This window comes from Cynocephalus volans, chromosome 10, assembly GCF_027409185.1.
Source record: "Cynocephalus volans isolate mCynVol1 chromosome 10, mCynVol1.pri, whole genome shotgun sequence".
In the NCBI taxonomy this organism is placed as follows: domain Eukaryota; kingdom Metazoa; phylum Chordata; class Mammalia; order Dermoptera; family Cynocephalidae; genus Cynocephalus; species Cynocephalus volans.
The window spans coordinates 75,875,066-75,898,103 of NC_084469.1; the positions used below are offsets into that span (position 1 = coordinate 75,875,066).

Sequence of the window (23,038 nt, forward strand, 5' to 3'; positions counted from 1 at the left end):
CCATCTCTGCACCTTACATCTGTCTAAGAGGCACCCTGAGATGAAACATGTTCATAAGGACCCCACAGGCCATGTCAGAGTTCACAGACACCAAGGATGGTCCACAAGAAGAAAATTTGGCTTATCCAAGGAGAGTCATCCTCCAGACCAGAGTCTTCTCTCCCATCCCCGCAAGCATCCACCCCCAGGATGTTTAGAGCTTTCTAGAGCTCTGAGAAGGATCTTACCTGTAACAGTTGTTGTCAAATTTGTTGTAACTGGCAAATGCAATTAAGACTCCAAATCCAGCCCCCAAGGAAAAAAAAATCTGTGTTGCAGCATCAATCCATACCTGAAACCAGCAGACAAAAGCCGTCACCCTCTGCTTCCTACAGAATTGGACTACCTCACTGCTCCAGGTGGGCTGGCAAACCCCAGGGCTGCTCTATGACCTGAGGAAACGTGATCTGAACCAGAGATGGGCAGCCGTCGTCCCTTCCCACAGCCCATACAAAACAGCCATGGAGACAGGCTGGGGCCAATCTTGCATCTCCTGGCCCCAGTAGTCATGAGTGAGCTCACCCTACAGGAACTTCCTGGCTACATTTGATGTCCTGATTTCCAAAGAAAGTCAATAAACTAAAGGTTCAAGTCTAGAACACGTATGGGGCAAGAGCAAAGGATTATGACCATCTTGGGAGTTGTAGAGATGACATCTTCAGAAAGGGATAATGATTCCTAGTAGGTTTCTACCAGCCCACAGACATAGGTCACTCCATGGGGCCAAAGGGCTTTCCTTATTCCATCTTTTGGGTGATGAAAGCAGATGGCTAGAGGCCTGATGTTCTGAGTTCCTCTCCGGCCTCTCTGCCTCATGGTCTAGCTCTGGCCGACTTCACCTCTATATCTCAGTTTGCTCGCCTGTAGAGTGGGGATAATGATACCTAGCCCACCCAGACTGCAAGCCGCAATTCACATGTCAGAGATTTCTGTCACCTCCCCACTTGTGTTATTCCAACCTTTGCAAACAGAGGGAATAACAAGAAGTGATCAGACGGGGGGAGGTAGGGCTGTTCCTTGAGACCACACTAAGGGCTTGGTTCCCACATGTCTGCCAGACTTGAGAAAGTTAAATAGCCGCAGAACACACAGGAGTCCAACTGGTTTCATACTTTACAAGGCTGATTCCTATTTTATGCTCTGTTATCTGTTATCTTTCTTACTAAGAAAACAGGTTTTCTCTTGGTTATCGGTCTACAACAGTGTGGTGTGCTGGGACATGATAACGACGGGGAGGACACTGGGATGCAACCCTCCTCATCCTCCATCGCTTCTGCCTGCCAGGAATATTGCAAATAAAGTGTGAAGAAGCCCTTGAGAATTGTGAGAAAAAATGTCAAGGTGTTCTCACTGCAGATGGCCTGCTGGGGAAAGCCGGAAGTAATCTCAGCCACTATGTGAAGATGCTCAAGGCACCGGGCACCCCCGAGATCATCTTACTCCCACCCTCACCCCACTGCCGTGCACTCCACCACCAAATGCACCCGGCCTTCATCATACGTTGAGCCTCAGCTGGAGGAGGCTGTTGGGGGATCGAGTCAGCAGAGTCCTGGTGGCTGAGGCTGCTCCTTATTCTGACATCACAGGATGGTGATAAAGGCCAGGTTGGGGACTAGAGAGTAGAAATAGGGCTGGGGTGGCTGGGGTGGGCACAGGACAGGAGCAAGGACCCAGGACATCATGTTCCCTTCACAGGGTATTGTCTTCCTTGAGAAGAGTGGTCTGTGAAGGCCACTAAACAAAACCACAGAGCCCCAGACCATCAGAGCTGGACAGGTTCATGGAGACTGTCACATGCAACTGGCACTGGTCACACGGAGAAGCTGCAGCTCACAGAGGGAAGGATCCTTCCTGTCCAAGGCTACACTGCAAGTCTGTGGCAGAGCTGGGACCAGATTGCCCATCACCACCTGCCCCCAGGAACCCTCCCCCAACCCTGGCCCAAGGCTGGGTGGTCCCCAGGCACTGACCGTAGCCTCTTTCAGGCGGTGGAAGTCGATGTGCAGGTAGGCGTTGATGCCATTGGAGGCACCGGGCAGCGTGACACCATGGATCAGGAGCACAGACAGCACAAGGTAGGGCAGCGTGGCTGTGATCCACACGACCTGGGCAATGGACAGGCTCCTGTGAGCACCGTACTGTGCCCCTGGCCTGCTGAGAGGATGGACGGTGGGGGGACAGAGCCCTCTCCTGGAGAGCCAGTCATGCCCTGCCTCCACCGTCCTTCACCCAGTGCACATGCCATGAGCTCCATCACTAGGCCAGGCCCTGAGCCAGACTCTAGGGACAGAATAGTGAACAGACACAGGCCGCACCTAGAGAAGCTCAGAACCAAGTGGGAGAGTCAGTCACTCTGGGGATAGTTCTGCAATGGAAGCTAAGGGCAAAGACTAGATTCTCAGAGCTTTGGACTCCTCTCTACAAAGACACCTCCCCTGACTCCTTCAAAGTGCCTCAGGTAAGCACAGTCTCGTACCCATCTCACCACTGGTATTGGCTGCTGCATCCATCTGACTGGCAGGATTTCTATAAGCTTCTCTCCCTCTCTCCTCCCTCCGTCCCCCCTTCTGCCTCTCCCTCCCTGCTTCTCCATCTCCCTTTTTCCCTTCATCCTCATGCAAGCACATTCTCCTAAGTGCATCGCTCAAGAAAGGATGTAGCTGGGCAGAAAGCAGAATCTCTGGCCATTCTTCATCTCAGTGGGAGCAGATTTGGGACATAGACAAAGTATCTTGTTCGGAAACATAAAAGGAAAGAAATTATCCTCAGACTAAAAAGAGACACCCCCCCGTCCTTTGCCCAGGTTGGAGGCACAGAGAAGGATAGGGACAGGGGAGGGCTGTGTGGGCTTCGTCACTGTTCCTTTTCACCCTTGGCTACACAATAGAATACTCTGGAGTAAGTTACAGATAAAAATGTTAAAGCTCAGATCCCATTCTTGAAGTCTCTGGTTTAATTGTTCTGGGGTGAGGCCTGCACTTGAGTATTTTCTAAAACCTTCCCAGGTGATGCAAATGTGCAGCCAAAGTTAAGAAATCACTGCTTTAGGCAGATGCAGCCAAGGGCAGCCATGCAGAAAGACTTCCCCAAGCACAAAATCAAGTCAGGGCCAGGGTAGTGGGACCCAAGGACGACTCAGCTGAAACATGAGGACACATGACTTAAAGACCAGATGGTTCCTCCCCCCAAAGCCCCGGCACTATGCAGCTTCCACAATCTTCAGACATCCTCAGGGAGAAAACGGAAGCTTTGAAACATGATTAAGGGTAAAGTTCTTTGCCAGCCTAGAAAGATATAGGCTCAAAACAGAAATGGAGACATGGAAAATAAAGTCATATGTTTTCCATAGCTACGTCTAAGGACTGGTATCTCTCCTCCTTGATTACCTGTCTTTCCCAGTAGAACATAAGCCCCTTGGACACAAAACCCTGTGTTTTTGAAACCTGTTTTCCTAGCACCTGGCACACATGGGTCCTTAAAAAATGTTTGTTAGATGAATGATTGGACAGTTGTATAGATGAATGGTTGGATTGTCAGGAAAAGGATAGATGAGTGGATGGTTGGATGTGTAGTTGGGTATATAGTTAAATGGATGGGTGAATGGTTAGGTGGGTGAATGGTTAGGTGGGTGAATGGTTAGGTAGGTGGATGGTCAGGTGGGTGGATGATTGAGTGGATGGATGGATATATGGATGGATATATGGGTGAGTGGATGGGTGATAAACCAGAAGGTTAGTGGACGACTAAGTTAGTCAAAGGCTGAATGAAAGTGTGAGCAAGTGAATGAATGAGCAGATGAGTCAGCAGTGAGTGAGTCAGTGCATCATGGCGCTCATGTCTTCTGCACTCAGAGGGAATCAGAGAAGCCTCCTTTGTTTCACATCACCTGGTGGTTCCTCCATCACTCCCTTGTTCTGTGAAGGTCTTTGTGGACCTGGGCTTTTGGCTTTTGTTTTCTTTCAGTGGGGCAGGAACAGGGGGGATAAATTACCAGTAACAAATGAGGAAAGAAATATCCCCTGGAAAGTGAAGCTGTTAAATCTGGGTGGCCTCACATGAATCTCATTCATTCTTTCAAACTGGGACAAGTGGGTCTAAGTCCTTGGCAACAGGCACAAAGAGGAGCCCTCACATGTCCTCATGATGGGTCCTAACTGCGATGGTCTTCTACAGCTCATGTCAACCGCTGCAGGCCCATTGCCCAGCCCAGAAGTTCAGATGAGACCACACTCCTCCCATTGAAAAACAACAAACATCCTGTGTTCTCACTCCAAGGGATCTCCATGGGACCCAGAGGTGGCCCTCATTGCCCATGCCTGAGGCCCCAACATGGATTCACTTTCTGCAAGTAACACATCAGGATATGACTGAGCTGACCCTGACTGCTGTCAAGCATCAAGAAAGGGGGGCTCATCCTGTTCAAGCACATGTGTTCAAAGCTAAACCATCTGAGTTTTGTTGGAGGTTCTCGAAATGGATGGTGGATATTGGTTCAGCTGCCTAAGACCTTGTGTCAAAAGGGAGGCTCCTGGATCCTCAGCCAACAGCTTACTCATGCTCACATGTGCCCTGCATGCACATGGGCAAAAGGAGGGACAGTGGGGCTCAGCCATCCCCAACCCAGGCCTCTCTCCTCTCAGAATTTCAACTTGAATGCATCTCTGGTCATGAGAAGCCAAACCTGGTCCAATTTTGAGCATGAGATGTAGAAAGCAATGAAAAGACCATTGGCCTTGGCACGTGTCTTCAGTCTCCAGGGAAGGCAACTGCCTTCTATCCACTTAAACCCAAATCCTTACCCACTGGTATTTCTGTGGATAATTTGTGTGTTTCCAGGTTACCAAACTGAAGCCAATGGCTGATCATCAAAATGAAGAGGATCTTGGCTCCATAAAAGGAAGAACTTTCCAGTGGATAGAGCTCTCTGTAAGGCATCGGGCAAAGAATGGCCTAGTCCGAGGTGAGGCCCATGGACCAGCAGCATCAGCCTCACCCAGGAGCTCGGGAGAAATGCAAATTCTCACCCCACTTCCACTGAATCAGACTCTTTCAAGGAGGGACCCAGGACTCCAAGTTGTAACAAGGCCTGTAGGTGATTCCTGCAAGCATTACAGTTTGCAAAGCACTGCTTGCTCAGGACCTACTCTGAGGTCTCCTCTAACACAGAGAGTATCAAGGTCCACATTTTATCACTATAAAACTGCATTAATTTAACCTTCACTGATTTAGAATTTGTGATCCTCTAATCTTGGTTTTAGGGACATTTTTACTAATAAAGAAGACATGATTTTTAAAAACAGCATTTGAGAGCTGGCCTGTTAGCTCACTTGGTTAGAGTGGGGTGCTGATAACACCAAGGTCAAGGGTTCAGATCCCCTTACTGGCCAGCCACCAAAAAACAAAAAGAAGGATTTAGGAGGTGAGGGGTGTGCACTATTACTTAAGAAAACACCTAGGTGTAAATACTTTAACACGTGCATTGCTCATATGCAAATGATGCTATTCATTGTAATTGTGTCCCATCAAGTCACTAAAGCAAGCCAGGACCAGCCTGTATTGACATATTAGTGGGAAGACTTGGCTAGAGTTAACACGTGAATGTGAAAGTAACAAAACTACCTTTCTGTTCAAATATTCTAGAACTCAGTGTTTCCTTGAATTGGTCTGGCCGTCTCTCCCCAATCCCACCACCTTTGCCAGAACTCAAGAGGTGTTCCATATGTTCCCACCCTGCAAACAGCCCCAAGGCCAGCAGTGCAGTGGGCAGAGAGTGGTGGCTGGCCCTCACCAGTTCTGTTGCTTTGATTAATCTGCAGGAAAAGGGGAGTCTAAGGTTTCCGAAAGTTTAATCCAACACATAAGGCCCACCCCCTCCTTCTAGCTTTCAAATGCTGCCACGCAGCGCAGCGTTTGAAAATCACTGAGGAGGGAGCAGAGCCATGGTGGAGGTGCTGATGAAGGGGACAAAAATGAGGATCGTTTACTGAGCAATTTCCACCAGCCAGCCTTGCTCTGAGGACCTCTCGCTCCATCCTCCCAACACCCTTGGAAGCCAACTCGATCATTAATCGTCCTCATTTTATCATCGAGGAAACTGGAGCTTAGAGAGGGTCATTAACCCCTAGGTCACAGGTGGTCTGACCACAAAGCCCATGTTCTTAACCACTCACTGTATTTACCATATATTGGACAAGATCAGGCATGTTCAGGGTGGTACGGCCATACACGAAATACTTTGTATTTGAGACCCAGGTTCAAGTCCAGCTGTGCTGCACACTGCTGTGAAACCCTGTCCTTCCCTGTGTCCCTGTTTTCTCATTTGTACCAGGAGGTTGCAGTGGAGAGCCTCTGCATATCTTCCAGCTCTGGCTTCGAGGGGCTTAATTACTGGGCTTGTCATTGCTAAATGCCACTTCAGCCAAGAACTCAGGAGATCAGGGAGGCAGGCAGGACTCCTGGATAGCAAGCAGGATGTCCATACACCTACCGGGATCCTGGGGGCTGACTAAGTCCTGCCGCAAACCTCCACCCTCTGCCCTGAGGTGGTCAATGGCCAACACAGTTGCCACAGAGTGTGTGGTCAGGGCAAACCTCTTTCCTTGGTTCAGACGGTACCCCACCCCTGGCTATCCCTGAAGCCGGCTGGCTGGGGCATCACACATCTTCCCAAGCACAGTCTACCATTGCCAAGACAGGAAGCGTGAACATTTGCAGTTCATTTCAGGTCTGCTCCACGGCTGCGGAACGCTGCTAGGAAAAGCTCAGGAAGAAAAGCTGTTGCAGACGCAGGGAAGAAATAAGCAGCGCTCTTGGTTTTCTCATGAGCCAGTATATGAAAACAATAAGACAGAACACAGGAATGTCATGACTGTAGCTCCTTGTTCTAGGACACCCTCCCTGTGGACACCCTGGGGCACTTGTCTGCTCAGCCGCCAGAACACTGTGGGACTTACGCAAAATGCGGGCTGTGGCCTCTGCTGACGCATGCAGCAGGGACTCACATTCCTCCCTCCTCCTGTTTCCACATGGGGGACTCCCCTAGTGTAACACCCCTGCCTGCCCCTCCTTACACTCCTCCTCAGGGGAGGGGAACGACTCCTCCCAGGTGCATTTGGCAAGAAGAACTGAGCATGCTCAGTTCTACTCCTTCAGTCTCTCTGCAGACAACTGATGCTGTGATCTGGCCAAGTGCTAAACTAGCTGAGGCAGGCTCCGCCCCTTTGGTGATGGCTATGGGGAACTTAATCTTGGGGTGCAATATTAGAAGGCCATGGCGGCCGCACACCCAGGCAGCAGAAGGAAAGCTCATCTTCTGCAGCTGACAGGAAGGGCCCTGTCTCCCCTCAGGGCCACTCTGTGCCTGCGGAGGCCAGGGAGCCCTGCTCCTGATACTCAGGAAAGGTGCAGAGAGCACTAAACATGGCTGGGCCCAGGGGCATCTGCCCTGTGTGGCTTTGCTCATATAGTTCCTTCCATTAGAACCCTCTCCCTGCCCCATTTCTACCCGAACCTGTCCTTACAGACCCAGCTTGAATGCCACCTTCTCCATGGTCTTTGCAGACCCTCTCAGTGAAAACAGATTCTTCCCTCCACTAAAACAGCATCTCACACTTTTCAGCCATGACCCATGGTAAGAAATATCTTCGTATCAACACAAACTACACATAAACATACAGATTGCTGTAACCGAAACAGGAATTCCCTAAGACTTTACTGTGTGCAATGCACTCATTATCTAGCCTATTTCATTTTTAAAAATTGTTCGTGGTGACCCACTAACTTGACTTAATGAAAATTTAAATGACCACAGTTTGTATTTCTATTATATCTGACTATCAGATATAAAATTATCTCCAAAAAAAGTCTTGTTTTTTTTTAAAAAAAGCAAGATATATAATGATGTATATAGTTTGTGGCCATTGGTGTTTATTTAAAGAGGGATGCACACATATGTCTCTGGATAGAGACCCAAGAAACTAGTGACAAGCTATCTGCAACACGCATAAGTTATAAGCAATTCAAGAAGGAATCTGTCTTACTTATCCCTGCATCACTAATACTGGCATCAAGCCTGGTACATAGTAAGTGTCTATAAACTGTTAATAAGTTGAACTGAATTCAAAAGAACACTTAATGAAGTTCCCCAAACTTATTTATCCACCTACCCTTCAATCCTTCACTAAGTATTTACTGAAGACCTACTAGGTGTCAGGCATGGGAATGGTAGTGATCCTAACCTGGTTTTGCTCTACCCCAGAATTCCTCCCAGCTCTGGTCTGCATTGTGTTTGAGTCCTTCCTTAGGGCAGACACTGTGTCCCCAACATGCTGATAGGCAGGCACACCTCCAGTTCTTGATAGATTTCATACCCATGGGATTTGGGTCCCTTGCCACCATCTTCACTCTTAATGACATGACCAAGAATTCTAGGGGCACCAGAGTGAGCCCTGGTACACACCACTTTCCAAAATCAGTTGTCTCATGAAGCTTCTCCCAAATTCATGCCTACCTGATCATGGTAGACTGTTGACTATGACCCCAAATGAACTCACACCTGTGTGTAGTCTCCTCCCACATGGACTCTGGGTTTTACCACAAGACTTGTTTTGGCCACCAGGACAGTAGCAAGGATGATGCAAGCAGAGGCCCGAAGAGCTACTTGCACATTAGGGCTTGTCTGCTTGGAACGTGCTCTTGGAACTTAGCCATCATGCTGTGAGAAGCCCAAGCAACAGAGAGAGGCTATGTGGAAACAACCCAAGGCTCTGGTTGACAGCTCCAACTTAGGTCCTAGCCAGTACCGATTGCCAGCAACGTGTATGTACGGGTGGTTCAATCCAGTCCAAGCCCCCAGATATGTAGCTCAGGTAGTATCACAGGGAGCAGAAGAACCACCCAGATGATGCCAGCCAACTCACAGAATCATCATTACATTTCAGTCAACACATTTAAGTCATTACATTTTGGGGTGGTTTGTTACATAGCAACAGCTGACCAAAACACTGGAAAGAACACTTCCCAGCCACATTCTCTTTAATACAGTCAAGCGCCACATAGACTTCATAGGGCCCAAATGGGGTTATTGTTCCCCAGGCTAAGAATCGACACAGGTCAATTCCTGAGGATACCCACCCCTGAGACGCTGACTGCAGGGGGAAATGTCACCCAAGTTCCAAATACCAACTCCAGATTGGCCCTCATTGGTCATCTAACCCTGTGTTCTTCTCTCCAAGGCACCTAGACCCTTGGGGGCACTCAGCACTGTGTCAGAGGAAACCCAAAGCCCCAGCATACATCTGAATATCTTCGGGAGCATTCTCCCTTATGCGAAAATTCAGAGAAGGGACTTATTGATTTTATAGTAAAGCAAATGGTGATATTCCAGAGTTGGATGCAAAATTTGCATGTTTTATGTCCAAATCCAAAATTTATCAAAGACATGTTGATAGTCGCTCTAGTCTTTGGGGGTGTCCCAGTCCCTGGTTTCTGCTATGAGGGGAGCTTTGGCAGGAAAGCATGAGGAGCCCTGACCTACTTGAACCCTGTCACCCTACTGTTGGGGAGACTTAGGGAAGAGAAGGGAAGGGGTTTGTTCAAACCACTGGCAGAGCTAGGGCTTGAACCCAGGCTTTGTACTTCCAGTCCCACCTTCTCTTTTCACCAACTACTTGGTTATAACACAACTAGAAAAAAATTTTTTTCAAGGCCAACCTCCAAACTGAAAGAGAAACAAAGAGATATTACCTTTCCCGATGTTTTCACTCCTTTCCAGAGGCTAAAGTACAGGCCGATGACGACGACCATCAGACAGAGCAAAAGCTGCCACTGGGGCAAGCCGATGTCATGAATTCCACTGCTCTCATGAAGGTGCAGGACTCCACGCCTGGGGGGACCATGGAAGATGGTGTCAGGGAGAATGACCGAGGTTGTGACCATGGCCCAATCCCCGTAAGGCCACATTGATGGTGATGAGATCCAGACACTCTCTCCTAACTCTGTGGCCCTGGCCACTGCCATGCATCATGTGAGCCTGCTCTGGTCAGCCATGGCCTGTGCCCAGGACTGCTCTGCCCCAGGTGAAGCACATTATCTGGGGACATTCCCAGCCCAAGGCTGCTTTTAAAAGACAAAAGTCTCTTGAGTGCCTACTGCATGCCTGGCCCTGGAGAGACATAGTAAATAAGACAGGGAAGGTCCTGGCACTCACAGAGCTCACCATCTAGAGTGGCAGTTCCCAGCAGGAGGGGGGTGATTTTGCCCACCAAAGGACATTTGGCAATGTCTGAGATGTTTTATATTATCATGATCTGTGGGGAGGCAGTGCCACTGGCATCTAAAGGATAGAAACCATAGGTGTTGCTAGACATCCTACAATGCACAACAGCAAAGAATTATCCTGTCCAAAACATCCATATTGCTGAAGTTGAGAAACCCTGATCTAGAAACTGAGAAAAGAGCAAATATTTCTCTTATCTGGGAATATCTACTAAAGCTAAAGGTGTGCATATCCTGTGCCTTAGCAATTCTGCTCCTAGTTATTTACCCAATAGAAATGTATATGTATGATCATCAAAAGACATTTCTTGAATGTTCATAGCAGCATTATTCATAATAACCCCAAATTACAAAATACTTAAATATCCATCAATAATAGAACAGATAATTATTCATAAAACAGAGTATTATACGAAACTAACTCCACATGTGTAAATCTCTCACACATAATGCTATGAAGATACTTCAAAAAGTTCATGGAAAGATTCATATTATCTTTTAATTCTATTCTCCTCAAACCTTTTGAAGGCTTTCTCATACGAGAAAGAAGTCAAAGCCAAAAGTGCACTTTCTGTTTGATTCCATTCACATAAAGATCAACAACAAACAAAACTAACCTAAGGGGTTAGAAGTCAGAGGGGGTGCACAGGGGGCAGGGGTAAGGGTTACTGATGCGGGGGACACGGTGGGGACTGCTGAGATGTTCACATGCTCTGTTTCCTGATCTGGGTGCTGGTTACATGGCTACGTTCAGTTTGTGACATTCACTGAGCTGTCACTTGGTGATATTCACTTCTTTGTAATATGTTAGCCTTCAATAAAAAGTGGTTTTATCTAACTAAGGAAAACAAACAAACAGAATGAACATTCCAGAGGCTTGCAAATATTGGGGTCCCTCATACAACCTACGGAGAAGGAATGGTAAAGAGGATTACAAATTAAATGATCTAATTAAAATCTAATCAAAGCCCATTAGAATCTAACCAAAGATCAAATAAGACCAATTGATGAGACAGTAGAGTGAATCCCAGGGGAGGGAGGTTCCCCCACCAATTCCACACCCTTTCAAGACAAAGCAAGCAGAACTGGGAACAGCTGGTGTGGTATTTGCTCTGCACCTGAATCACTCGATCCTCAGAGGCCTGCTGTGAGCCAGCCCATCCGGGCCTCAGACACATGCAGGGAACTGCTCCCACACAGTCCCAGCCTTGGGGGGCTTATATTCTAGCAAGGGGAGGCAGCATTCAATGGGAAATCACAATAAAGCGTAACAGGTGTTGGGAGGGTTGAGGAAGCTGCAAGGGCCCCCAAAACGAGTCTCTGCCTAGTCTTCCTCTGTGCCTCACACTCAGAGGCTGCAGTTGCAAACTGCCCGATGCCCTTCAAGGCCCAGCTCGAACGCCACCTCCTCCAGGAGGCCTCTCTGATCACCCTGATACAAATCTTTCGACCCTTTCAGTTCCTGTGGCTCTTGGCTTACTTGCCAGCCGAGCATGCTCCTGCAATGTCAGGGCTGATTGTGTACAAGACTCTCCTAGGAAGAGGAGGAGGTCTAACCATTCCTGGCTCCCCAGTGCTAAGCCCAGGACTGACAGTCAAGACCTGTTAGCTCACAGGGAGATTGCTGGATTAGGAATAGACAAATGCTTCCCACATTTCTTGCTAAACCTGATCATTTACCTTCTATATAAAAAATGAGACCCCAGGACTATCCCAAGGAGAACTAGGAAGGAAAGAGAGCCAGTCTCCTGCACACTCTCACCTCTTCTCTTAGCGACACCTCCTGCCCTCTTAGCGACACCTCCTGCCCTTATGGTAAAGTCCTAACCCTTTGGTCCAGTTCTTTCATACTGCCTGAGGCAACCACCCATTTCTCATACAGAAACTTAACTTCCCTGTGTCTCACTCCATAGGCATTTGCTCTCAGCTGGGGGTCCATTCAGAAAGTAGCTGATAAATAAATTCATACTAAAGTGTTAGAAGCAAACAATAGCTTAATATATTGTCCTTCCCTGGAGTGGTGCTTTAATCCAAAAGGACACATGGATGGCTAAATTTTACACACCTGGAATGGGTAAGACAGCTGATTGTCTGCTTTCCATATAAGTCTGTTTCTTTCTCTCCCTCCCCTTCCTCGTCCCCCACCCCTCCCCCAAAAGGAGAACTATGGGGTAGGAGGAACGTAGTTTGAGGCCTATCAACAAGACCAGGGTTCTCAACCTGAACTTTAGAATCATCTGGGAAGATTTTAAAAGTTACTGATCTCTGGGCCCCACTCCCAACCAATTAAATTAGAACTCTTGCGGAAATGGGGCCTGAACACCACTATCTTTTAAGTTCCCCAGGTGATTCTAATGGGTAGCTGAAGCTGAGATCCACTGAACAAGAAGCCCACCCAAATTACAGGCTTCCTTTCGATCAACTTGAACCTTCTAGAAACTGTCTTTACTTTCCTGGAAAAAAAAAAAAGTTGGCTTTATGCCCCTGAGGAAAAGAAGGCTCAAAGAGGCTCATAAGAAGAAGGCTTCTAAATATTTTGAAAGCCTGGGTCTTCAGATGAGTCCCCAGAATCATGGGCACATGGCTGTGCTTACTGGAAGTGGTATGAAAGACTCGGTTGGGAAGATTGCAAGATAGTGAGAAAAACGTATACCGCAAGGGTGGAAACTAATTCAGCTTATCATTGGGTAGGAGTTAACATCTGTTTCTGGGCAGATGGAAGACCGGAGGCCACCACTGAACTGCGCATGTTTCATTCACTCATTTATTTATTCATCTGTTCAAAATAGATGTCTATTACGGGCAAGACTGTGAAGGAAATAGAAGAATGTAGCACAGAAGTTATCCAGGCTCTACGGCCAAACAAATCTGGGCTCCCATTCTGACCCTGCCACCAGCTCCTGTGTGACCTGAACCCTTTCTGCACCTCTGTGCTGAGCCAACCAGAGTGCTGGGGGCAGGTAACATGGTTATGGACCAGCAGGCAAGGGCTCCAGCTCACATGGGGCTCACAGGCAAAGAGACACTAGCTAATGTAAACATCCCCATCTCTGAGCCCTTTCCTATTCAGTAAAAGGCTCTGATGAGGATTAAATTACAGGATATGAGACAATGCCTTGAACCCAGGAAATGATCGCCAAATGGTAATTATAACTATCATTATGAGCGAGTCCCAGGCTTCAGAGAGCAGCAGGCATCAGCAAAGGAGCTAAGGAATGCCCAGGAGACTCAGCCAGCTGGGTGGGCTCCCTGGAGGTGGTGGCTGGGTTCCTCTCTGCTGACCAGGGTGAGTTGACAGGAGGTGCCCAGGTGTGATCAAAGGAGAGATTGGGACGGGGGTATGTGAGCACGTGCGAATGACTGAGCAGAATTGTGTGGGTGATCAAGGCACAGAAAGACCCACGCTCCCTCCCCAGGACAGCCCATCCCTGCAGACCCCAGGCCAGCTATTGTGGCCTTAAACTACTCATCTACGTCATCATCCCCCTGCAGTCATTCGCCATGTCTGGCCCCTCCTAATCTTGTCTCTTGGTCTGCTCCCCACCCCCACCCACGCTGGCCCCGTTCCAGGCCAGACCTACATTCTCTCCCTCCAGGACTATCATACATGTCCCCCCACCTCCCCCCAGCCCTGGTCTCTCTGCCTCCTGTCAGCCTCCTTAAATCCAATGTCTGTGCTAGTGTAGAAACATCCATCTGACATACTGTTCTAGCCTTGTCACTCAGAAGCTCCTTACCACCTAAAACAGTGGTTCTCACTGGGAACAGTTTTGCCCCCTGCCTTCCCTGGGGACATTTGGCAATGTCTGGAGACATCTTTGGTGGTTGCATCTGGAGGGGAGGAGGTTACTGCTGGTATCTTGAGGGTAGAGGCCAGGGACACTGCTAAACATCCACAATGCACAGGCCAGAGCCCACACCCCAACAAAGAACTGACCCACTGCAAATGTCCAAAGTGTGGAGGTTGTGAAATCCGGTCCAGAGGATGACAATGTGAGCCTTTCAGAATCTGAAGGCTTTCGTGGTCCACCCGCTCCAAGTTCATCCCTGCCTTGACGCACCCTGCCTTTCGCTCCTGGCGACATCAAGGCACTTGTCATTTTCCGGTCACAGGATGCCTCATGGCCCTGAGCCTTGGGACCTTCTGTTCCTTCCACCTGGAACACACTTCCCAGCCCAATTTGTCTGCCTGACAAACTTCTTCTCGTCTTGCTAGTCTCAACTCAGAGATGATCCCCTGACTTAGACCCCTCTTCTATGTCCTGAGAGAGAAAGGAGAGAGGGGATAGGGCTGGGCAAGTCTAAAAGGACAGAGAACCAGACCAGGTACTGACCCACTTGATGCTTAATTCTGTTTCTTCCCATTGCTTTAGGGGCCAAGTGCTGAATGGTGTCAATCACCATTTGGCTGATTTGATGATTTAACTATAAAATCACATACACACACACACACACACACACACACACACACAAAAGGCACCGAACCAACTATGTTTGCCCTGAAACTTGCTCACATGCTGCTAGTGTCCAATCAGATGAAAGAAATGCCCCCAATAGGACTGCTGACTCTATGTGTGTTGAAGTCACTTTTAGGGTTGTAGTAATTGTCTAGATATTTCATCAGTGAAAAGACCTGGACTCCCAAGCTTATTCCCAAGAAAAGGAATGAGAATTCAGCCTCCTCTCCCCAGCAGGCCCAAGCGTTGGGGGTTAGTACAAGTAACTTGGGTTTGTTTTAGTTTTCTAGAGTTCAATGAAAATGAATCACATTTAAGCGTACTGTCCAGGCTTTCCAAAGTCCACCAGCCAAAATGGCTCAATATCTTGCTTGACATTTAAGCAGAGGGTTAGCATTCAGGAGGAGGGAGACTTCTCTTCCTCACTAGGAACTGACAAGGGGTGGAAGTTTTCTACCACCAGGCACATGCTCACCAAAGTTCCCTTTCACAGATAAAGCCACTGAGGTTTGCAGTTTCTCTTAGCCAGGGGGCTGTTTGGTTTCAGGCCCGAAGCCTGGGGCAGTTTTGTTCCCTTAAATAACTGTTCAGTCCATCAGCTTAAATGAGTACAAGTTGGTAACAGAATTGGCCAGGAGGCTTGGGGAAAGAGAAAAAATTATCTCATCTCCTCAGAGTTGGCACTAAAAGTCCCACTTGCTGGGTTCCCAGACTGAGTTGGGGTGACAGTTCTAAAGCAGAAACACTTAGGCAAAAGGGTCATGTACCATCAAAAATAATCCAGAGGCAGCCCACGACTTAGTGCTCTACATAGTGAAGCACAGAGAGGTGGGCTTGAGGTGAGAAAGATGCATGAAAAGGGCTCCTACCTACTTGCCGAGACCTTTGTGCTCCTATTCCAAACATGCTCACTGGAGCCTCCACAGGGCAGAGGAGAAAGACAGGGTAGAGGCCTGTACAGGGACTGAAAATCTTGAATCAAACAACCTGCATTCAGATCCCAGCTCTGCCACTTATCTAAAACCCAAGACTCCACTGTCTTTTCTGTAAAATGGGAATGATTTTCACCTCCATGAATTGTGAAGATAAAATGAGATTTGATGTGAAGAGATGCTCAGGGTAGCTATGAAGGTTTGCGGTGGTGGGGAGGTGGGAGAGAGGGGTTTAGGGAGCGGAGGAGAAGAGGGGAGGTCTTTAGGGCAGAAAACTGCTGGAACCAGCCCTGCATTCTGTCTCCCCCACCAGCCCCCTTCAGCTCTCAAGCCCCTTCAGCTCCATGCACAAGAGTGTCATTTTCTTCCACCACATTCTGCTCACAGCTGAGCCTGCAGGAAGTTTAAGGTTGTAATTAAAGTAACCAGGGTCTCAAAACCCAACTCATTTCTCCCTCCTGCTGGGTGTCTCTGCTGGGGCGTCATTAAGACGTCAGAGGAAGAATCAAATACTAACTAGACTAGACACAGGGCTATCATTTTCCATTTTAATTTACAAGGACAAGGTTTGCCAAGAGCAAAAAGAAAAATCATGCTTTTCTTCCTTCATGTGGACAAGGGGTAAAATTTGCAACCAATTCCATGTATCAGGAGCACCCTCTGCTCTACTGTTCTTTACTGTCTCCCATCCAAACCACACTCATAAAATAGTTAGGTTGAAAACCTCCACCCACAAGCTCTCCAGCAGTTCTGGGATTTTCTGAGGCCACTCTCCTCAGGAGAAAAGTGAAGGAGGCCCTAGATTTTCCATGATATGAGATTGTAGAGAGTCAGCCTGACCCCAGCAGGAATCTTGCTCTGAGACAGGAGAGTACAATGACTAAAACAGAGACTCTCAGCATTGGCTGGATATTAGAATCAGAGGAGAAGCTGTTAATAAAACCCCCCTGGCTGCACCCAGACAAATGAAGTCAGAATCTCTGGGCATAGGATCCAGGCATCAGTATGTTTTAAAGCTCTTCAGGTGACTCTCCAGCCAAGGTTTAGAACAACTGAGCTAAGAGCTTCACCTTATAGCCAGATTGCCTGGGTTCAAACCCATTTCAGATGTCACTTCTAAAGTGTATGACTTTGGACGAGTCACTTATTGCTTTGTGCCTATTTTCTCATTCACAAAAGAATAATTTTGGACCATAATGGTCAGGATTAAAAGATAGTATAGAGAAGGCACTTTACAGGATGGTTGGGACACAATTCAAGCCAGAGAAATGTGAGTTGTGACTATGACAATATTTCTGAATAAGAATAGCCATGCATAATGGCTAGAGTTCAATATAACTCAGAGGTTAAGGGTGCAGGCTCTGGAGTTGCCCTGCCTGGCAAGGCTGGGGCTAGGGTGAGGAGTTAGGCTCCTAGGTTGCAAAATGTCAGGAAGCGCTCACTCTCAGGGTCAAGTGGAAGCTGCCTGGGTCTGGACCGAAACCGGAGCTCTGTGCAGTACTATCCATGTGGTCGTGGGCTTGGCTGTCTCATCTGTAAAATGAAGCTGCCTCATGTGCATAATGAAGTTAAGAGTTACAGAAACCTCATTAGGTTGGTGTGGTGCTTAAATTGAGATAATACATACAAAGAGGTTAGCAGAAAACCTGGTACACATGGTAAGTGGTTAGCTGTTTATGTTGTGATGGTGAGGGGGACAGGGATGGTGCTGTTACTGACAGAAGATGCTTGCTTTAAGTAACAGCAGTGTTGGGGGGCTGTAGAGGTATTTGAGAATTTAATGACCACTACGGATTCTGACCCGGAAAAATTCCCAAACACAGAATTTTGTACATGCCTGATGGAAGTCCATAGGCATCACAGATAGAGGCAGGGGGATGTGCAGGAACAGGACTCTTAGCAAATTCTCTGTGATGTCTCATTGAGGGTAGTTCTTAGCTTCAGAGAACACTGATTTCCCTGAGCCCCAGAAGTGGCAGACTTTCCAGAGGTCACTTTTAACCAAACCAAATCTCCTTTGCCCTGATGTGCTCAAGGTGTCAGGGATGGAAACGTCCCTGGGATAGCCCCAGTCTCTGGATAACCAGCATTCATTCCCAGGATCTTTGTTTAAGGAATCCATAGGACTGAAGGAGAGTGATCCCAAAGTTTCTTTATTTGTAAATTTGTCTTTTTTTACTCTTTAGACCTGTGCTGTCCAACATAAGTAGCCACTGGCCACATGTGTCTATTTAAAGGTAAATGAATTAAAATTAAATAAAATTTAAAAATTCAGCTCCTCAGTCACACTGGCCACATTTTAATTGTTTGGTAACCACATGTGGCAAAGTGACTACTGCATTGGACTGCCCAGACAGAACATTTCTATCATGGCAGAAGTTTTATTGGGAAATCTCGCCCTAGACCAGGAATCAGCAAACCACAGTTCTTGGGCCAAATCTGGGCTGTGACCTGTTTAGGTATGGCTTGTGAGCTAAGAATGGTTTTGACCTTTTTAAAGTGTAAAATAAAACAAAGAAGAATATACAACAGGGACACATGTGGCTGGCAAAGCCCAAAATATCCACTCCCTAGTCCTTTACAGAAAAGTTTGGGGAACTCTTCCCTAAACTATGTGTACCTTGAGGCTGGGGATTTATCTGTCCTGCCCCACAGCTTGTACCATGTGCTTCCTGTTTCACTGCTAACACTCATGTGGGAATTGCTAAAATGGGATCCACACCTGAGGGATAAGGGCAATAGATACTACATTCTGAAGAAAAGACCATGCAAACATTTTAAATGAAGTGGCTAAAAACAAGTTGGCCAGCACCCTCCTCAAGGACAGAAAAGGATGCAGTAGAGGTTGAGAGGATTCAAGGGAGCAGTGAGCTAATTAATGATGGTTAAGGATGAAAACCACGGAATAAAATAAATATCCATGAGCCCATACTGTTATAAATGAATAAGTGAATGAATGCATGTATAAACTAATAAGTAAATGAATGAGAAGGGACAACTCTTGTTTACAGAAGAATTCCAATGGATTCATCTGGAGGAAATGATAGAAGTAGAAAATCACAATTAGACAAACACTATAGTAATAATTCTTGTTTGCAAAAATCATCAAAGGATGCTAAAAAGTGTAAGCAAAAGTATGATGAGAAACAAGATATTTACATAGCCTCAAAGTATCTTCCCAAAAGACACATTAATTACAAAATACTTTCTCTGCACAGGAGGAAGCTGGCAGGCTCCACCTTTACCAGGTGTTCAAGGTTAACATCACAAGTAATAAGACAGGTTGACGTCACGTCCCATTAGATGCACTGAAAAGGACACAACAACATCTCTATGGTATTCTTGCCAAGAATGCATAACCCCAATCTAGCCAAGAGAAAACAATACACAAATCCAGTTGAGGCATATTTCAAAGAATAACTGGCCAGTACTCTTCAAAAGTGTCAAGGTCATGAAGTTCAAGGAAAACCAAAGAACTCTCACAGATCAGAAAAGACTAAGGAGATGTGACAACAAAATACCAGAAAAGGAAAACAGTGAGAAAACTGGTGAAATTCAAATAAATTCTGTCATAGATTAGCTAATAGTATATCAATATTATTTTCTGGTGTCAAGAATTGTACCATGGTTATGTAAGGTGTCAACCTTAGGGAAAGCTGGGTGAAGGGTATACAGACTGTACTTTTCTATGTATAAGATTATTTCATCATAAGAAGTTAGTATTTTTAAACAATGTCCTGCCTTCCACCACCAGTCAATGCCTCTCACGTACACATGGTCCAAATACTTTCCCCAAGCTGCACGTAGCTGAGCTACTTTCCATACATTTCTCTCACAAGCTGTGACAACTTTCCCCCAAGGAAGCCCCAGAGAAACAGCAGCACAGGTGGATCAGATGACAGCTTCAGGATCAGATGGACTCGGGTTCACACCGCAGCCCCACTGCCTGCTGGCTGAGCCCCCAGGTGTTCCTTTAGCTGACTTCATCAGGACCCGCGCCACCTCCTCAGAGACGCCTTTCCTGACCACCTGAGCTAAAGTTCCTTCTCCACGCACAATCCATTTCTCCCACGTACCTGGTTTTAGTTCCTAAGGGCAACTATACTCTCCAAAATGCTTTTGATTTCCTAAAGAGCATACACAGTCTCTAAAACGTTCTTGCTTCTGTAGCTGTTTCCTGGTATATTTCCTGCCCACCTCCACTCTCCTGCCCCAGAACATGAGCTCCTCCAACTGCCTTATCCACAGCTGTATCCTCAGCTCCTACCCCAGTGTCAGGCCTGTGATGGCCACTCAGTCACTGCTACAAAGGCTGACTGTCCCTTTCTCTTTTGTGGTTTCCTTAGTGTTTGGCTCATAGTCTGCCCGGCACAGGACTCAGTAGGCCCTTGATGAGGGATCAATGACTTACTCGTAAAACTCTGCAGCCGGCGTGAACTTGTACTTGGAGTACTTGGTGTGGTTGCCCAGCACGGAGCCATTGAGGAGCTTGGGGTCGGTGCAGTTGGGGCTGTTCCAGGCATGGCCACAGTCAGTCCAGGGCAGGTTAAGGGTGAAGGAGCAGAAGAGGTAGTAGAGTGACCAGGCAATGATGACGTTGTAGTAGAAGCCAACATAGAGGGCGATGAGGATCACAGCGTAGCCAACTCCTGGGCAGGGACAGAGGGCTCAGGCAGGGTCTTCCGCAGGCCCAGCCCCAGTCCCAGCACCACCTCTCCTGGGGAGCTGGTTTCAACCACTGCACTTCCCAACCCTAAGCCCACCTCTTTTTCTGTAGCAGATTGTCAGAGCCCCACTCATATTCTGTAGGCACCCACCATCCCTTTGCCTGAGGGCTTTCTCTTGCCGCTGAAGCCCCTGTCCCCACATATTGAGCAGGTGGCCTTAATGTCCCCCAGGGAGCAGCCATGTGGGTGTTGGCATATAAGTGTTCCAACTCCCTCACCCCTTGGGCAGGATAACATGGAGGCATGTTTCACATTCACCCCCAGTAGGATTGAGCTCCCTGCTCATGGTGGAACTGACTTGATGACACACCCTAGTGCTTCCTGGGATCTTCTCCCAAATTAACTCCTCACACTTAAATCCTCATCTCAGGTTCTGTTCCAGGGGGAGCCCTGACCGAGCACTCCCTGATCAGCCCAGTGTGTTCTCTGAATCCTACTCTCAACCTGCTGCTTAGTGTGCCAAGATCCCGTTCCTGAATGTATCAGAGGTTCTTTTAGGGCTGCTTCTCTGGCTTTTGCCTAGAGTAGACATATATTTATCCTGCCCAGCATTGCTTTAGGGGATTAGCCTTAAGCAATTCTTAGCCTGTGAGTCTTGGGTGATGCCTCCTTGATCTAGCTGTGGGCACATGATACAGGGCTGGCCAGTCAGAGTGCTGCTTCCCCACAGCCATGGTGAACAGATCACAGAGGGACATATGACTCAAGTCAAACCAATGAAAGTTTCCTCTGGGACCTTTAATAAAGCCATGAATATATAAGTGCTTCTTATTTATTTGTTTCCTTTTTGCTTTTGGTCACTGTTAAAATTGGTAGGATTTAAACCTGGCATTGCTTATGGCCATCTTTGTTAGCACTTGAGAAGAATGAACCTGAGACTGATGCTAACATAGAAAAAAAATCAGACCTGAGACAGAGAAAGAGAGAGAGATTCCAGATAACGTTATTCAAGCACCTAGATCATGAACCCCTGGACTTTATTGTAATATAAACCAATAAATTCCTTTTATATTAAAGCAGGTTTGAGCTAGATTCCTGGAAATTAAACAAGAAAAATACTCACAAATACACGTCTTATAAGACTCATACCAGCCTGTATCTACTGTCGGTCTGAGTAAACAGAAGGTACTGAGGAGACACATGCCAGCTGAGAAGAGGCTCATGGGAGTCACACTGGCCCTCATTGTCACCTGGGCCCTTCTTTAACCAGTGCTTGGGAGACACTAACTCTTGCTCCACGCCCCTCTCCCATCTGTATAGGGGCCAATGAACGGCAGTTGTTACGGCTACTTTCTGCAGATGTGCTCTTAGTCCCAAATGTAAGTAGACTTCATCTTATATCCCAGCTGCAATCAATTAGTTGTGGCTGCTGTATTAAGGATCATGAGGCAGCTTTCTGGCTGAGCTCAAAAAAGATCCATGATCAATTTATCATGTCTGCCATGAGAACATAAGGCGGGAGGGTGTTGGTGTATGTGCTTGGTACTTCTGGCACTTCTCTAAGAATTTCCCATACAGGAAAGCAGACTGTTTCTCGTCACTCAGCTGGTAGAGCCTGGACTAGAACCCAGGTTTCCAGACGTTCTATGCTAATGCTATTCCTGACACACTAAATGCTCTCTGCATAAATGTGTATGGTGGACACTCGACCTTGTCAGTATCTGTGAATCCTACAAGAGAGTTGGTAGATCTCAGATCTCACCTTTGGAGCAGATTCCCCAGGGGCAAGAGGGAAGCCTTTTTGAACAATGCTTGACTCCCCCTGAGCCCTTCTTTACCTTTGAAGAACGGGCAGATCTTCCACACCGTGGCTGCCCCTTCCCGATTGTACTGCCCCAGAGCCAGCTCCATGTAAAACAGGGGCATCCCAGCGATGATGAGGAACAGGGTGTACGGGATCAGGAAGGCACCTGGAGGACACAGAGGTAGAGTGTGACCCGTTAGACCCCTGCTCCTCAGAGTGCTTGGATCTGTGTCCACAAGAGCTGCAGGAACCCCATTCTTCTGCTCACCTGGCCATTTCCCAAGGAATGTTCTGTGGCAGGTAAGCGGAGTTACACAGAGCAATTAATACAGATAATTATAACATAATAGTAACTACAGTAGTAGTAATCATCGTCATCATCATGATGAGGGTCTGTGGTCAAATTAGTAAAATCTGGGTTAAGCAAAGCTAAACAGTTTTTTTTCTTGCAGGCTTCTCCTAGGATTTGATATACAAGTACACTCTATGAAGCACCAAAAGAGGGTCACAGGTGTAGCCTTTACCAAATTTATTCAAACAAAGAACTGTTCCTTTCATGAGTCATCACTCGGGGAATGCCAGTCTAAACCAAGCCCTTCCTTTTACAGGCAAGAAAGTTGATACGAGAAAGGGAGAGACACTGCCTCAAGTGACATATGACTAGATTTCTAATTTTGCTTATATTGATATCATTTTATGTTTGCACGTGGCTTTTCCAAACATGATCTCACTGGATTCTTCTGAGTCTCACAACAGCCCGCAGAGGTAATAAGCAGAGTCATTGTGTCCCCTGGGGGCAAACTGGGGGCAGAGAAGGGAGTCGGATTGTTCCTGTTTGTGCGGCTGGTAAGCGAGGGAAGCAGG

General features: G+C 47.3%; 1 protein-coding gene across 2 annotated transcripts in view; it reads right to left on the bottom strand.

Annotated features, from left to right (window-relative positions):
• SLC6A2 (solute carrier family 6 member 2) overlaps window positions 1-23,038 on the bottom strand; it is a 45,421-nt gene that overhangs the window by 11,261 nt on the left and 11,122 nt on the right. For both annotated transcript variants that reach the window (XM_063110851.1, XM_063110852.1), the window contains exons 2-6: window positions 22,209-22,340; window positions 20,115-20,352; window positions 9,784-9,922; window positions 2,010-2,144; window positions 228-331 (exon numbers count right to left, since the gene is read on the bottom strand). In XM_063110851.1, coding sequence (XP_062966921.1) covers window positions 228-331; window positions 2,010-2,144; window positions 9,784-9,922; window positions 20,115-20,352; window positions 22,209-22,340 — 748 coding nt within the window. The remainder of the gene's footprint in view (window positions 1-227; window positions 332-2,009; window positions 2,145-9,783; window positions 9,923-20,114; window positions 20,353-22,208; window positions 22,341-23,038) is intronic.